Source organism: Colletotrichum acutatum, assembly GCF_030867785.1.
Source record: "Colletotrichum acutatum strain CBS 112980 chromosome Unknown BDZ83scaffold_63, whole genome shotgun sequence".
Taxonomy (NCBI): Eukaryota; Fungi; Ascomycota; class Sordariomycetes; order Glomerellales; family Glomerellaceae; genus Colletotrichum; species Colletotrichum acutatum.
The window spans coordinates 128,763-145,175 of NW_026849057.1; the positions used below are offsets into that span (position 1 = coordinate 128,763).

The window sequence follows — 16,413 nt, forward strand, 5'->3', positions numbered from 1 at the left end:
GCTTACATTTGACGCCTCACATCTAGCCGGGATTTCGGGGACTTAGGAGCTGGCCGTGATTGTGAATATGTGATGAACGATGGATTCTGGTTGGAGTTTGCATAGCAATGGTGTTTTGATATCTTTTCTATGTTTATCGATTACACTATGTTCCTTCTATCATCTAGATCGTTTCTTCATACCATGTTATTGACCCTGTGCCGTCTATCATGGCCCGTAGTGTCTGGAATCGAGTGATTGTCACCCGTATCATCGGGGCCGTTGTGTTGAATAACGTCCATTTCAAGGCCGTCGTCCTTGCCGACGATGTTCTCGGCCGAGCTGGCATAGTTCTTCCGTGGCCCGGAACTGATTGTCTCGACGTTTGTTCCTCTGGTGCCTTTCGTCCCCCTGCTGTTCTGCTTGTCTGGATTCGAGAGCCCGAGTGTAGATTTTGCCGCATGCCATGATCCCATGATGGCCGCGTCAAGCACCGGTAGTGAGGCCGTCACGATGCCCATGGATATGTCGAGCACCGTCCATCTCAGGATGATGGTGTAGTCCCAGAAAATGTCAGTTGACGTGAATGGCTGCAGCTGTTGCAACAAACCGCCAGTGACGGTCAGCCCTCCCGCAGCCCAGATGATGAAGAGCCTAATCTTCTTGCCTCTATCAATACGAATGCTCCACAAGATAATGATTGGTGTTGCTAGGAGGAGAACACTCTGCACCACGTGGATGATGCTGAGGACCTTCGCACTGAGGAACTGGTTTCCACACGTTGCTGGCTCTGCCAAGGCTCCTGCAAACTCTCTGTCCCAAACAGCTCGTGGCGGATTGCAGAGGAAGATGCTCCAGAACAAGGCGGCAATAACATACGCAACAACCGTGACGAGGAAAACATCCGCAAGAATTCTCCACGTCCTGTACGCCGTGTCGACGAGCCTTCTGATGAAGAGAGTGATGGATATCTTGATGATGCCGACCGTGGGGTAGTATAGCAGTCGGCAGATGGTGAGGTAGTAGGAGTAGAACTGGTAGTCGTCGTACGTATTCTCCCAGGTGTGTGTGCCGCCTCCTGCGTCGACGACGACGAGGATCTGTAGTATCGGATATACCACTGCGAGGGTTGCCGCCGCTATGATAACCCAGTCGTCCCATCCAAACTTGGTTTGTGCTCCCCGTCCGCGAACCCAAAGTCTTCCTGCTGTTGGTACGATGATGGCGAGTAGGACAATAATCATTCCTGCGATGATGGCGCCCTGTTTAGACTCGTGAACGGCGTTCGCGGGCTCCTTTGCGGCGAAGAGGTAACCCAGACTGGGGTCGAGCGTCGTAACGCCATACTGTCGGTAGATACCCCTGATGATGTTGTAGTCCCTCGTGTTGTTTGGCGGTTTCCCAATCTTCGCTGAGGTCGTTGCGTTCGACATGGCGAAGGGTAGGGGGTTTGGATTGGAGGTCAGGGGCGGGTCGGACTCGTGGTAACGGATCACCCGTATGGGGAGGGGGAGGCCGGGCCGCTTTATGATATGAATTTGATCAGATGGAAGGTAGCAACATGGCGGAGAATCTGATGTATCATGGCGCGCAGTCTAGGTTGGTTTCACATCGTGGTTATCAAGATCAAATTCCTTGATGAGTGATGGCCTAGCTCGCGTTAACCCCATATGGTGTGGATTAAGTCCCGGGAACGTGGGATGGGCTGAAAGGTCGAAGACTCATAGACTCGCAGACTATCCTTAGTACCTAGTATAATTGCAAAAGGTGCGCAACAACAGTGAACAGCGGGCGACAGCATTGGGAAAGACGAGCCGCTGTTTTGGCTCGTGTTCCACCAAGGCCCGCGATGGCCATCCAGCTCATAAATTAAGCGCAAGGTCAAGGTTGTCTTAGAGCGTGCAGCTGAAGTGGAGGGTGAGGCGATCTCGAGTCATGGCCCCTCCTTCACCCTATGCCGTCGGCAGCCTACCTTGCGACGCGAACGCCGGAAGGCCTGCGAGTTCGCGGCACGGGTCCAATGGTGAGCCCTGGGCGTCAAAGATCGGACAAGCCCATAGCTGCAGTCAGAAACTCTGAAAAGAGGTTCCTCAGCATTCCGGGATTTCCCCCTTCTTTAGCACGTCACGCCTCTGCCTTGTGCAGATGGACTGGCAAGGGGTGACTTGCGGGCAGAGGCTTGGCTGCGATCGGTTGGGAAACTCGTCCGTCGAGGGGAACATTCTCTCTCCACGGTGTTGGACCCAGTCTTGCGCAGTTCCCCGAGATTGCGCTCAAAAGTTCGTTGCTCCAATAATTGCAATTTGGAGAGTCCTGTTTGGCTTGATCCGAACCAACACAGAAACGACCTAAGCTCCGGTCGTTTAGCGTATATTAACAGTAGTTCTCGTTCGCAAGCCCTGCTTTAGAACTCGTTCTCGCCCTTTCTTTACTCGTCTGATGATGATGCGCGTTTGACCTGTTTGTGTGTTCCAGCCAGATAAATCTGTGCGCATCTAGCGCGCTTCTCTTCTCCGGTTGTCTGGCGTGTGTCAAACTGCTTCAACGTCCCGCCAGCCACAGGAATCATGGTCCGATTTGCGGGTTTCTCCGCGCTCGCGCTGGCCGCAACAACGGTCACGGCTACTTCAAGTGCCGACAGTAGCTGCATCGGCGTCAACGCCGTCAGCTCCACGTGCCGACCTTCAGAGACGTTGCACAGTCGAGAATTCTTCTACGTCGGGGGCCAAAGCGCACCAGACCCCACGGGCAACATCACCATCGGCCAGCTCTACGTCGAGAAGCTGACCCCCATCCTCACGCTACGCTCGACCCCCTTGGTCTTCATCCACGGTGGCGGCATTCCGGGAACCACATGGCTCAATACCCCCGACAATCGTCCCGGGTGGGCGACCTACTTCCTGAAGCAAGGCTATCAGGTTTACCTCGTCGATGCTAACAGCATCGGCCGATCCACGGCCAACAACGCCGCCAACTTCACCATGGCCGTAGGCATGTCGGCCGAGTTTGTCGAGATGGGCTTCACCGGCGTCAAGAACTACAACACCTACCCCCAGTCCCAGCTTCACACCCAGTGGCCCGGCACGGGTATGCGCGGCGATCCCTTCTTTGACCAGTTCCAGCAGAGCTTCATCCCATACACAACCAGCCAGGTCTCCCAAGAGCTGGCCATGCGTACCGCTGGGTGTGAGCTTCTTTCCCTCATTGGTGCACAGTCTTACCTCGTCTCCCACTCCTTGGGCTCCAAGTTCGCCATTGGCATCTCCAATGATTGTCCCCAGCATCTCGCCGGGAACATCAATGTTGAGCCTTCCACGATTCCCTTTCGCGCGTACGGGTATGGTCTGACCAGTACCGCGGCTAATCCATGGGGTCTGACGAACACCCCCGTCGACTACGAGCCGGCGGTATCCAGCGCCGCGGAACTCAACGCCACTGTCGAGTCTGTGGGTGAGCCGTCGTTGGCTCATCGTAACTGCTACCTTCAAAAGGAACCTGTCCGGAAACTTCCCAAGATCGCCAGCGTACCATACCTGGCCTTGACGGGAGAGGCCAGTGTTCATATTACCTACGATCACTGTATCATCGACTATCTGAAGCAGGTGGGTGGCCAACCGGAGTGGATCAAGCTTAGTGAAATTGGGATCAAGGGCAATGGCCACTTCATGCACCTTGAAAAGAACAATCTCGACATCGCTCCTTTGGTCCACAAATGGATCAAGAAGCAGCAGCAATGGTGGTGGTGGTGATGATTGCGCCTTGCTGTGCAACAGCTGGACTGGAAGAGATGTGATACCTGAGTATGTAAATAGCATAAGCATACCTGTACATACACGCAGTAATCGTAATCCAATACCCTCAGCATGCAAAGGCCGCTAGACTGGATTCTCGGACATTTAACTCGCCACCACAAACCTATCGGACTCTAGCTCGCGCCGTCTCTGCCTGCCGGACCAAAAGTGACCGCGCATATAAGCGCAGAGTCAGATCATCTTCATTATTTATGTTGCCGCGCTGCATATTGTGGATGTCGCAACATAATGCTGTGAACTCTGCTAAGACGGGCCGCGGCTTCCCTACTATTTTTAGGTTCAGGACAAGGAAGTTTACCCACTGGAGTCTTTCCCCGGGAATAGTGAAGTTCCCACTTTGGAACAACTCGATCCAAGCTCCTCGGCAGTCTGAAGACAACACAACAGGCCAACAGCTGTTTCATCGACAGCTGCCACTTGCTGGCCTTGCGGCATCGAGTGTTTTGGCCCCCAGGAACGCTTCTCATGCCTAGCTTCAGTTTTACAACAGCTATAAGAAGCACATGTCTCGAAACGTATGACAATGTGAGCTGCTGATCTGATCGGCTGATGCTGGCGGTACAGGTACATAAAGGTGGGAAACCCATGTGTCAATCCACCTGCGGCTGAGATAGGAAACAGTATAGAGGATTGAATTCGGTTGATCACAATTGCTATCTAGTAGGGTACGATCTCCTTAACCACACAATCTCCTTATGGGTAGTAATCTTGCGGAACGTCGATAACACCGCTCATCCAGGTAGACCAGTCCTCGGGCTTAGTCTCATCCGCACCATACTTCAAGTGAGATATCAGCAGTCTGTATCCGCCCTTCAACATAGGTATTGGGACGGACGCAGTCTCGACGTCCCACAACCTTGGAGCAGGCCAGGAGTCAAACAAGCTGGTCACCGGCGCATTGTTGTAGTTAACGTACAGGTTGCCCAATAGCTCGGCACCTGCGACTGTGCCGTTGACAGGCTGCGCCGTTTTGGTATAGTTCAGAGGTCTGTTCTGATTGAATCCATACCACGTCGGCTTGAAATTTGTGTCTGCGCGAACAACATCCAGCCTCTCAATTCGCACGGGCTGCATCCCGGCATAGTAAAGTGTCAGCTCGGCGGGATCAATTTTGATGTAGTCCTGAATCCCGAAGCCGTTGGACGTGACAAGCTGTGGAGCACCGAACACGGGATACTCGGTTACGGGTATGAGGACGTTAGGCGGCACGGGGTCGGTTCCCAGACTCGGAGCAGCTGTGTAGTTGTACCCTGCACCTTGGTATGGGATGGAGAGCTTTTCATTTCGGTTAGAGGAGATGGAGATAAAGCCTGAGTAGAAAGGGATCATGAAAGCTCGGAGATTTTGCGGCGGGAAGATCTCCACGGAAATATTCTTGCTCTCACCCGGACCAAGAGTCACTGTAGAACCTTCTGGGAAGTTGATGGTTGCTGCGAAAGGGAGAGAGGCCAGCCGTTGATAGACGTTGCTGAAGAATCCCACTTGGTCTGGGACGTCCGGATTAGGGTAGCGAGCCATGCCAGGGGCTGGGGTGTGACCCAGATTGTACTGTGTGGCTTTGTCTGATGGGTTTGCAATAGTGATAGAGTAGCTGGACTTAGCAACGACCTCATTGGGACCGAGATCAAACTGGCCAGGCGAGATGAATGAAGGATAGAAGATCGCATTATAGGCGTCGACCAAGCCGGCGCCCTGATGGACAGGGGGCGAAACATCGTCACGGGTGGCGCGAGTCGTTGGCTTCGAGGTTGACTGAAGACGGTTGAGTATGTCGGTAACCGTGAGCTCTGGGAAGCGTGACTTCACGAGTGCGAGGACACCAGCAAGGTACGGAGTAGCCATTGAGGTGCCGCTGGCCAGCGCCCATCCTGATGCAGCAAGCGGCCAGGTCGACAGAATCTGACCGCCAGGCGCACTGATCTGAGGCTTCAGGCTGAAGTCCCACACAGGTCCTGGAAAGAAAGGTTAGAATGTCTCATATTCTCATGATCTTTTGGCTTGTGAACTTACCTGGACTGCTAAAGTTGTTCATCTGGCCCCCCCACGCTTGCCGAGTAAGCTGGGGAACAGCAGTTCGAAACGTTACAGAGTATCCGCCTTTCAGAGATCCAACCTGAATCTTGTTGTTGGTCGTTGTACCGAAGTTACGCGCAGCATTTGGCAGGGTTGCACTGAATCCCTCCAAAAATGGGTTGTCAAGAACGTCCTTGTCAGGGTACGTCAGGATGTTGTTGAAGCCAGCGGTTGCTGCAACATCCTGAATCAAGGAGAGGCCGCAAAGTCCACGTCGAACCACGATCACGTAATTTTCCTTTGAACCGGTGACTTTGCTTGCAATGGCATCATAGTGGGCCGCCCGGCATCCGAAGTTGCCTTGGACGCCCCCATCGCCGACGTGCACCGCCGTTAGCGTGCGGTTCAGGGGGAAGGGGTAAAGACTTCCATAGCGAATGACCTCGCCATTTGAATCGATCAGCTCAAACGTCTGGAAAAGAGTGTTCTCGATAGAGCCGACTGCAATGGCAGCAGGACTGTTGGCAGGCGCGTTGACTGCAAAGGGGAGGTTGGCTCCGTCATTGCCCGCAGCAGCTACCACAGCAATGCCGCTGTCCGTCAACTTCTGAATAAGGACGTGATAAGGGTCGTTTGGCGAGTTGCCGACCGAGGAGAAACCGCCGATGGACATGCTGATGATCTGGGCTCCATCGCTGGCGGCCCGCATCATCGCGGCCACGAGTACGTCGCTGCCGACGCCGCCGGAGCAGCCGAACACGCGGTACATACCTAACGTTGCTTCGGGTGCGACGCCGACCATGTCTTTGAAGGTATCGTTGGAAGATGATTCCATGGTGATGATACCTGATGCCGTTAGTCTGGCCCTGGTATCGAAAGTTAAATCACAGCTTACCTGAGACGTGACTGCCATGTCCACCCCCAACACACGAAGCCAGAGGATCTGAATCTTCAACTGGAGTGCCGTATCCGTCGTAGTTGTCACCAACGAGATCATATCCGAACGAAATCTTGCACCCAGGTCCGAAACAGCCGCCGAGGGCAGGATGATAGTAGTCGACACCAGAGTCCAAGACGGCGATCTTAACTCCTTTTCCTTTAATTCCAGCAGCGTGCACACGATCAACTCCAGTCATGGTGTGAGGAACGTTGTAATCCAAGTTGTTCCCGGGAATCTGCTGTCTCTTTGCCAGCTTACGAGAAGAATGCGACGAAGGGGATGACTCCGAGCGACTTTCATAATCGATAGCAGCAAGAGGCCGTGAGATGAATTGCACAGGGGAGACGTTGACAACTTCAGGTAGAGACTTCAACGCAGCGAGAGACTCATTGTTGTGAATGTTCATCGACATGCCATAGAAGAGGTCCTGATTGGTGTATTCGTATCTCACATCGTAGGAGGTCAAGGACGAGAGCGCACGCTTGAACGCTACGTGAGTGTGTTCGTCTGAACGGCGGCCGAGACTGGCTGGATTGCGAAGCTCAACCACAAATGCGTTTGGAATGAGCTCCGGTTTGGGTCTGGAATTGCCCTCAAAGGCAGCAACTTGGCTTGAGAAGAGCGCCAAACTGGCGAAAACGAAGGGACGGTGCATTCTGGCGGAAGAGAGATACACCAATAGTGAGATAGCGAGCGACATTCAGCGAACTTGCTGAGAACAAGTTCTCATGAGGGCAGGCTCGAATCCGACCAGAGACTTATATGTAAATGCCATCACCTGATGTGAAATTGGTTGTGTCCTCTTTACTACCGCGGAATCCGCGGCATGGTAAGAGAACATTTGAACCAATGCAGGGCAACGTCGCATTGCATCTTGAGATTGTTCGTGATGTTATCAGACCCTGGTATGTTCTCGTATTCCCGCCCAGGCATGACAATTGTGGAAGATTCTTAACACAATAGGCAGCTAAGTCTACCATTCCCTCACTAGGTCTCTACTTTACGAATCGGTGCAATTCCAGATCATCACAATGTCACAGTCCGATACCGCAATCTTCAACACCCAGATGAAGAGAAGTTAGATCTCGTATACGCGGAAGAGCCTGAAATTGCGCGATCAGACCTGCCTGATACAGCCATCTGTTATCGCGTGATCTATGCAACTGGCTGACATTCTAATCAAATACTCGCAATCTTTGCACGCCAAGGTAAAGGCAATTCAGGGGTTATCACATAACAAGAGCACCACTACTCCGCGCAACTCGATGTATCCATGCACCATCTCACCAAGATTCTGGTTGCAGTGGCTTCCATTGCTGGATAGCCTAAGCACATGAGTATTGCAATGCACGATTTGCCATCCCGAATTTTCAGATTACTAACGTACCTTACGTGGGCACAAAGTGTATCTACCATAGTGAAAAGTGTCATGGTCAGCCGCTTGTGGGAAATGATATGACCAAATTGTAATCACTACAACACGATTATCAATGTGTGTCTTGATGAGAACTGACTTATGGGAACTCTTCCTCCGTCAGGTTAGGCATAAGGAGCTAGGACTAACAAATTTGGCGTGAGGATCAGCGTAAAAACTCCAGCGGGCCCAGACTTTGGGTTGCACACATTAATGCCTAATGCGAAGAACTACTTGAAAAAGTCCTTATAAGCCCTTTATCGAATAGAGCTCTATCATGAACTAGATTTCATATCACCACGAAGTCTCATATCAAATCATGAGTGAAGCTCGATAGCTCTGCCTATCAATATCTTCAAAACAATATCAAAGTCGTTCTACTCCTAAATTGAAAACAAAACGTAGGACGGACCTAGTCGACCAGTGACAGTAGAGACTGGATAGCAGTTGGTGGTCTACCTTGTCAAGCAGGTATGGATCGCCGAGGTCTCCAGCCGAGAGATTCTTTAACTCCATTGTAAATACCTGATACCTTTTTGAACCCCCAATGGTTCACACAGTTCGCTGGACGCTTGTCATTTGAAATTGACACTATTAAGCTCATTGACTCTGCTTCCCCAGAGCAAACCAAGTCAACTTGAGATAGACAATACTCATTCGCCGACCCATCGACACACTCTCCTACTTACAAGGTAGTTGAGGGGGTGATAAGTACTAAAAAGACCGTCCGTCATCCCTCGAAACTTGAAACAATGAGTACGTTGGATTATCAACTTCATTCGCAGCAAACGCAAATTAATTAGCTTCAAGGGACTGCATCGGCCGTCATTACAGGAATCTAGAGCTTCTGTTAAACCACGTCAATAACTCTGGGTTGAGATAAAGTCTGGAAGACAGCACTAGAAAGGTATCAGAAAGAAGCTTGAGCGACTGGCGGGGTGAGTGTCTTGCAAAAATTGGAGAGAAAACAACCTCATCATGGGATAAAGGTAAGGCAGGAAACCCAAGGGAGAGTGCACAAGGATCCACTGTATGAATTCAGATACTCAATACACACCATTTCAACCTCCGCCAACTCCCTGTTAATTGTTAACATAATCGCAACTCCAGGTGGATGTATTTAGGGCGGTGAGGTGACTGTGCAAAGTAAGGTAGGGAAATGACGGAAACAGATCATTCCCAGCAACCTGTTCCCGGGACATTATCGAGCTCAGCCAACTTGGCAATCCACAAAGCCCCCTCCTCTTCCCTCGTCGAGAGCGGCCTTACAGCCCAGATGTAGGCATAGGCAAATGAGTCCAGCTAGACCAAGAGCGATCATCACTACCGAGGAATTGACTGGAATGATTGGTGCGCATCTTCCACGAACAACTTCGGTACTTGACTCCATTCCCCCGCACGAACCCCACAGCTTGAGGTCTTGGGGTTCACCGGAAACGAGCAAGTTTGTACGGCGGAGCTCGAGATAACATTGGCCCGGCTCCCGCAACCCCAATCTTATTTCCTCTCCATCTCGGCACAACCTTGTCGTCAAGTCCCGCGACTCTAATCATCATCATCGGCCGTCGGTTATTTGTTTGGAGCGCATACAGGTGCTGCGCAGCGGTACTCCCAGTCAGCGGCCGATTCGTGATTCGCACCATGGAAACTCCTCTTTGATATCTAAGCCCTACTTTCCAACGATAATATTTCTCCAGTCTTCTCCAGTCCGGGGGAGCTGAGCCAGGATTAAGAAGATTATGGGAAGTCGCCACATGGCCGAGGTAACCGAGAGGAAGCTCATGGCTCGGGCAAGGTCGCATCGTGCAGCTTGCCATGGTCATCGGCCCTTGACCAGTTACTCCTCTGGAACCGACCCCATGGGTCAAGCAGTGAGGAACGTGATGTCCAATGCTACCTTATAAAAGGTGCTTTGCTTCTCGGTCCGGGGAAAGGTGGCTTCCTGTTCTCGCACATCTGTATCCAGGCGCGTCGCATCCTGCAGAGATTGTCGAGTCGTAGCAGTAGCCGTCATGATGCTTCGGTCCGCCCTCATCGCCGTCGTAGGCGCCCTCACTTGCGGATTCGCCTCTGCTCTCGAGACCTTCGAGCGCAACCTCATTTTCCAGCCGCCCGACAACTACACGGACCCTCGCGTGCTGTACCCTCGCACAGTCCAGCTCGATGACGGTCGTCTTCTGGGAACTTGGGAAAACTACTCACCGGAGCCTCCCCTGGTCTGGTTTCCCATCTACGAGTCCCTAGACGGTGGCCTCACGTGGGAGGAAGTTGGCCAGGTCCACGACCAGGTCAACAACTGGGGCTTGCGTTACCAGCCCTTCCTGTATGAGCTCCGCGAGGACTTTGCAGGCTTCCCTGCTGGAACCGTGCTTTTGGCCGGTAACAGCATTCCCACCGACCTCAGCGAGACACAAATCGACTTGTATGCTTCTCAGGACAAAGGCCGCACTTGGGAGTTCCTCTCCCACGTCGCCCGCGGTGGTCGTGCTATCCCCAACAACGAGGAGACTCCCGTCTGGGAGCCTTTCATTCTGTAAGTCATGAGTAATCTGAACCGCAACGCATTTAGTCTAGATCTGCTAACACCAACTGTAGCATCTTCGAGGATGACCTCATCCTTTACTACGCCGACCAGCGCTCGGCCGAGCACGGCCAGGAGATCTCCCACCAGACCACAAAAGACCTCAAGAACTGGTCCGCCGTCGTGACCGATGTCTCCTACCCAACATACACTGACCGTCCCGGTATGCCCTTCGTCACCCAACTCGCCAACGGCGACTATATGTATACCTTCGAATGGGGTGGCGCGCCCATCATCCCAACCTACGCGTTCCCCATCTACTACCGCATCGCAAAGGACCCCCGCAAGTTCGCCGACGCCCCCGATATGTACATCAACAGCACCAATGGCGGTGTTTCCCCTATCAACAGCCCCAACGTCGTCTGGTCTCCTGTCGGCGGCTGCAACGGAACCATTGTGGTGTCAAGCAACAGCGCTCCTCTCTTCATCAACCGCCACGGCGGCGACCCGAGCGCGTGGGTCGCGTACGATTCTCCTGAGGCCGGTGCATACACCCGTAACCTGCGGATCATGGAAGAGGATCCTGATTACCTTCTTATTATGGGTGCCGGCGTCCTGCCTCCCAGTACCACTAACAAGGTTACTGTCAGCATGCTTAAGCTTACCGAGCTGTTGGGTCTCAAGCAGGCATGAGGATTGTCAAGAAATTCATGTAAATAACAAGACTTCGGGTCGGTCATTTGGAGAACGTGCCCTATGCTCACACGACAAGTACACACACGCGATTAACGCCATAATGAGACATTGTTAAATGATTGACATTCACCAGCCGCTACGGATGATGCTCGCTTCAAGTTTCCCTCTTTTGCGCCGGGCATGTGTTTCCGATGAGCTCTCTGCCTCCACGTGACGTAATTTGCCTACCGGATACTACACTTGGCGGACCTCCAATTGTCTGTCTGCATGTAACTGAAATGTGTTTGGTACTTTCAGAAGCGATATGCAATGACATCGTCTCCGATTCGAAAACAACTGCTCCATCAAAGAGGGCGACCCCAAAGGAATCCGGAAAATTCGCAGACGTGGACAGAAGAGTGCGGTGATCTCACTCAGGTCCTGAGAACAACAGCCGATAGACCAAAAACCTTGGTCAATTTTCCCGCTGCCGTCTAGCTTCATAGACCGGGCTTCGTATGGACGGAAGTTTCGTTGTGTTCCTGGGTTGCCCCGGACATGCGGGCCGTTGGAGGTGGCGCAACTCCCCGCATGGAAAACCCTACCACGTCTTAGCCCGTCTTGGGAGACAAGGGACGAACAGGTGGTTAGCCGACAAACGCGGGGCTCATGAGCGGGGAAGAATTAACAGCTCGAGGTTCGGATGGAGATGCGGTGAAAGAGCCAATGTCTGCCACTCTCGACCAGTTCCCTCCCTGCTCTCCTATGTATTCAAATTGGGCGGCCAGATATGGTGCAAGATACATGTATGCACGTCATGTCCTATGATCCAATCTCACATTCGTGGATTGACAACCTTATACTCGTATAGTTGGGGTAAGGGAGGGGGAGACTGAAATTGTAATGAGGATGCTGCGTTGCCAGGTGCTGCGCAGCCATTCAGATCCCAGCAATGCCGATGATCCCGCCGCTACGTGGAGTTCAAGGTTGGGGATGGTGACATTTCCGGTCCGTCGCTTGTACAGGCCGGAATTTTGTTGTCTTTCGTCAAATAGCAACCGGTCCCTCGCTGCGTATACCTGTCCCGTACCGTCTCCATTGATGTTACATAGCTGCAGTTCAAGCACGATTTCGAGTGTGCTGCTGGTGTAACAATCAAGATGTTGCTGTCGCGTCTGAAGGCTCTTTCCCTACTTGCCTTAGCTTGGCTCGATGGAATCAATGCCAGAGCCATTGGGACGGATCTGAAGCTCCTCAATGGAAGGCAGCAAGACATTGTGAGTCTATCTCAAAAGTAGCTTTGAGAGTGACGAGAGTTTCGATAGGGCTCTACTTGGTGTCCTCATGAGGCGGCCAGAAAGGCGTTGACTGACATAAGTAGGTGACATGGGACGACAAAAGCTTGTTCATCAATGGCGAGAGATTGATGATCTTCAGCGCCGAATTTCATGCCTTCAGGTAGGCCGGCGTCGTGACATAAAGAAGCCGTAATATCACTGACAGTCATCGGTAGAATGCCGGTTCCATCCCTATGGCTCGATATCCTCCAGAAGATCAAGGCAGCTGGCTACAACTCCGTCTCCTTCTACGTCAATTGGGGACTCTTGGAGGCAAAGCCAGGTGAGGTTCGCGCTGAGGGCATTTTTGCACTCGAGCCACTCTTCGAGGCCGCCGAGAAGGCTGGACTCTACCTCTTTGCTGTAGGTCACCCGACAAATGTCTTCCCAGGGACCTCACGACTAACAAAGAAATAAGCGACCGGGGCCGTATATCAATGCTGAAGTCACCGGAGGAGGTTTTCCTGGTTGGCTCCAGAGAGTCCAAGGAGCGCTCAGGACTGGCGACGAAGCTTACCTGAAGGCAACTGACAAGTAAGACAACCAGCATCAATGCCAATAGCATAAATGTTTGTCAACTAACGTGCAAAGTTACACTGCCACCCTCGGAAGCATCATCGCCAAAGCTCAGATCACCAACGGAGGACCTGTCATTCTTTTCCAAATGGAGAACGAATATAACGCTGCCGTCGACCCGTACCCGTTCCCCGACTACGACTACTGGAAGTACGTCGACAATCAGTTCCGCAGTCACGGGGTTGTTGTGCCGTACGTCAACAATGAGGCCTGGCAGCTCGGTGCCATCACTGCGCTTACGCCCGCCAAGGTTGATATTTATGGACACGATGGGTACCCGCTGGGATTCGACTGCTGGAACCCCACGGTCTGGCCTGAGAATGGCCTCCCTACTGATTGGCTCACGACGAACAATGCTATCGCACCGACCACCCCGTATACGATCGTTGAGGTATGTGATACCAAGGCAACATTGCCCAAGTTGTAAGACAATCTGACAGTTATCAGTTCCAAGGCGGTGGCTTCCAGCCATGGGGAGGTGCTGGATTCGAGTACTGCGCAGCCCTTCTCAACCATGAATTCGAGCGTGTTCTGTACAAGAACAATTATGCCGTTGGAGTGACCATCTTCAACATCTACATGGTAAGTGTTTCTGTAGGTTCTCCAAGCGTTTTTTGTTAATGAGACTCGGCAGACTTGGGGTGGCACGAATTGGGGTAACCTCGGACACTCCGACGGCTACACCTCGTACGACTACGGTGCTCAGATCACCGAGGAACGTCTAGTCAACCGTGAGAAGTATAGCGAGACGAAGCTTCAGTCCAACTTCCTTCACGTGTCTCCTGCCTATCTCGTGGCCGATCGATTCAACGCCTCGCTTGAGTGGACCAACAACGACGCGATCACCGTGACCCCAGCAACAACGAACACCACCAAGTTCTACATCACGAGGTATATCGATACTCTACCTGAACATATACCCAAAGCTTTTAGTCAGTCCTAACGCATGATACGATAGACATACAAAGTACGACTCCCTTGAGACAACGGCGTATAAGCTGAAGGTCAAGACTGTCAAGTACGGAGAACTGGAAGTTCCCCAGCTCAGCGATAGCCTGTACTTGACCAGGCGCGACTCCAAGATCCACGTCAGCGACTATCCTGTCGGCGACAAGAATCTGGTATACTCCACAGCTGAGATCTTTACATGGTAAGTTGTCAACTTGAGTCGAGCATCCTTGACGCTTTTCCAACCTCTTGATAGGAAGAAGTATGCCGATAAGACCGTGCTGGTCGTCTACGGAGGTGCCGACGAGCACCATGAGCTGGCCATCGAAGGTGAACAAGCCGATGTCACCGACGAGAATGTTATCGAGGGCTCGGACGTCACTATTGAGCAAAAAGACGGCTATACTGTGTTGGGCTGGGCTGTCTCGGACGAGCGCAAGGTCGTCCGCGTACACGAAAACTTTTACGTGTACCTCCTGAGTAAGCTGTCTCTAAACATCAATGTGTCTTCTTATCTAACCGAGACTTCTCCAGCGCGCAATGAGGCCTACAACTTCTGGGTTCCTCCCGCGGTCGGTGATTTCGGAACCTCTGATGTTATCGTCAAGGCTGGATATCTCGTCCGCAATGTTGCCGTTACCGGTGACTCCATCAGCTTTTCTGGTGACGTTAACATCACAACCACCATCGAGATTATCGGTGGTGCCCCATCGTCTCTGAAGACTCTGAACTTCAACGGTAAGTCTCTTGACTTCAAGCAGAATGACCACGGAGCTGTGACAGCCAAGGTCGACTTCTCCACTCCGGAGATCAAGCTTCCGTGCATCAGTCAACTCAGCTGGAAGTATATCGACAGTTTGCCAGAGATCAAGTCAGACTACTCTGATGAGTTATGGACGGCCGCGGACCTCGAGAAGACGTACAACACCGCGAACCCTCTCAAGACTCCCGCCAGCTTGTACGGTGGAGACTACGGCTACCACACCAGCTCGCTTCTCTATCGCGGTCACTTCACTGCCAACGGCGATGAAACGACTTTCAATATCACCACCCAAGGAGGCAACGCTTATGGTGCTTCAGTGTGGCTGAATGAGGAGTTCATCGGTTCCTGGGTCGGAAACGCCGTGTCTCCCGCCTACAACAGCACTTTCGCCCTGCCTAAATTGACCAAAGACAAGGATTACGTCTTCACAGTCGTCGTTGACCATATGGGTCTGAACGGCAACTGGGTCGTCGGCGAAGAGCAGCAGAAGAACCCCCGCGGCATCCTCAACTACAACCTTGCAGGTCACGAGCAATCTGATATCAAGTGGAAGATCACCGGCAACCTGGGCGGCGAGGACTACGCCGACGGAGAACGCGGCCCTCTCAACGAAGGCGGCCTCTTCATCGAGCGACAGGGATACCACTGGCCCCAACCTCCGTCGGCCTCCTGGGAAGACAGCAAGGGCCCCTCCGCGGGAATTGAAAAGGCCGGAATTGCCTATTACTCTGCGACTTTTGACCTCGACCTCCCCACTGGCTTCGACATCCCGCTGTCTCTGACTTTTGCCAACACCACAGCCGCGGCGTACCGCGCTCAGATCTTTGTGAACGGATACCAATTTGGCAAATTTGTTCACCATGTCGGCCCGCAAGCTCGCTTCCCCATCCCTGAGGGCATCCTCAACTACCAGGGCTCCAACCATCTCGGCATCACGCTCTGGGCTATGGAGAAGGGCGGCGCCAAGGTTGAGGGACTCAAGTGGGAGGTTGGCATGGTCAGCGCAACTGGGTTTGGAAAGGTGACACCTGCGCCGCAGCCGAAGTGGGCTGAAAGAAAAGGAGCTTACTGAAGGGCCATAAATCACATAGCTGATTTGTTCATGTACGGCATATTATCTTGGCATCTGAGCAAGTCCACGAGGTTCTCCTTGACCCAAATTATAGCGCAGCCAGTCATCTAAAGATACCAACGCTCATAACCTAAGGATATCAATAAAATTAGCCCGCACCTAACAGTCCTGGGTGGCATCCTCTTCCAAGACATCGCCCACGTGAACGATCACTTTCTGGCGATTTCAGTCACCATCGGATAGTGCATGCGAATCCCGAAGCAAAATTCGCGATATCACGAAGCTTTCAAGCAGTTGCGACGCGGAAATTACATAGCCCATACAATTTCAAGTCACTTGAGATGAACGATATTTAATTTGGTT

The 16,413-nt window shown here is 52.4% G+C and overlaps 5 protein-coding genes across 5 annotated transcripts; 3 read left to right on the forward strand and 2 right to left on the reverse strand.

Moving 5' to 3' along the window:
* Window positions 1–76: 76 nt before the first annotated feature.
* On the reverse strand, window positions 77–1,799 carry BDZ83DRAFT_625933 (uncharacterized protein). The gene has a single exon (XM_060508523.1). It carries the CDS (start codon window positions 1,410–1,412, stop codon window positions 177–179), a length of 1,236 nt encoding a protein of 411 aa, XP_060363632.1. The 5' UTR covers window positions 1,413–1,799; the 3' UTR covers window positions 77–176.
* Window positions 1,800–2,546: 747 nt separating this feature from the next.
* BDZ83DRAFT_652951 (Alpha/Beta hydrolase protein) lies at window positions 2,547–3,728 on the forward strand (the record flags this gene model as incomplete). Its single annotated transcript, XM_060510574.1, has 1 exon — window positions 2,547–3,728. One exon carries the CDS (start codon window positions 2,547–2,549, stop codon window positions 3,726–3,728), a length of 1,182 nt encoding a protein of 393 aa, XP_060363633.1.
* Window positions 3,729–4,373: 645 nt separating this feature from the next.
* Window positions 4,374–7,312, reverse strand: BDZ83DRAFT_673864 (peptidase S8/S53 domain-containing protein). The gene is made up of 3 exons (XM_060511141.1): window positions 6,700–7,312; window positions 5,802–6,650; window positions 4,374–5,743 (listed from the first exon to the last, which is right to left on the reverse strand). The coding sequence occupies exons 1-3, from the start codon at window positions 7,154–7,156 to the stop codon at window positions 4,485–4,487; spliced, it is 2,565 nt and encodes an 854-aa protein (XP_060363634.1). The 5' UTR covers window positions 7,157–7,312; the 3' UTR covers window positions 4,374–4,484.
* A 2,858-nt stretch (window positions 7,313–10,170) lies between these two features.
* On the forward strand, window positions 10,171–11,372 carry BDZ83DRAFT_580502 (BNR/Asp-box repeat protein; the record flags this gene model as incomplete). The annotated part of the gene is made up of 2 exons (XM_060505358.1): window positions 10,171–10,691; window positions 10,754–11,372. 2 exons carry the CDS (start codon window positions 10,171–10,173, stop codon window positions 11,370–11,372), a joined length of 1,140 nt encoding a protein of 379 aa, XP_060363635.1.
* Window positions 11,373–12,514: 1,142 nt separating this feature from the next.
* Window positions 12,515–16,295, forward strand: BDZ83DRAFT_781210 (family 35 glycosyl hydrolase; the record flags this gene model as incomplete). Its single annotated transcript, XM_060515544.1, has 10 exons — window positions 12,515–12,631; window positions 12,736–12,812; window positions 12,868–13,054; window positions 13,110–13,225; window positions 13,283–13,658; window positions 13,715–13,849; window positions 13,902–14,158; window positions 14,226–14,417; window positions 14,472–14,695; window positions 14,750–16,295. The coding sequence occupies 10 exons, from the start codon at window positions 12,515–12,517 to the stop codon at window positions 16,048–16,050; spliced, it is 2,982 nt and encodes a 993-aa protein (XP_060363636.1). The 3' UTR covers window positions 16,051–16,295.
* Between the last annotated feature and the right edge of the window lie 118 nt (window positions 16,296–16,413).

What these genes read in the sequence shown, in the direction of transcription:
- BDZ83DRAFT_625933 (XM_060508523.1), bottom strand. Translation starts at nt 1,412, where the DNA reads ATGTCGAACGCAACGACCTCAGCGAAGATTGGGAAACCGCCAAACAAC.
- BDZ83DRAFT_673864 (XM_060511141.1), bottom strand. Translation starts at nt 7,156, where the DNA reads ATGTCGATGAACATTCACAACAATGAGTCTCTCGCTGCGTTGAAGTCT. An exon ending in ACATGGCAGTCACGTCTCAG is followed by an intron (nt 6,651 to 6,699) that starts GTAAGCTGTGAT and finishes TAACGGCATCAG; the next exon opens with GTATCATCACCATGGAATCA. An exon ending in GAACAACTTTAGCAGTCCAG is followed by an intron (nt 5,744 to 5,801) that starts GTAAGTTCACAA and finishes CTTTCTTTCCAG; the next exon opens with GACCTGTGTGGGACTTCAGC.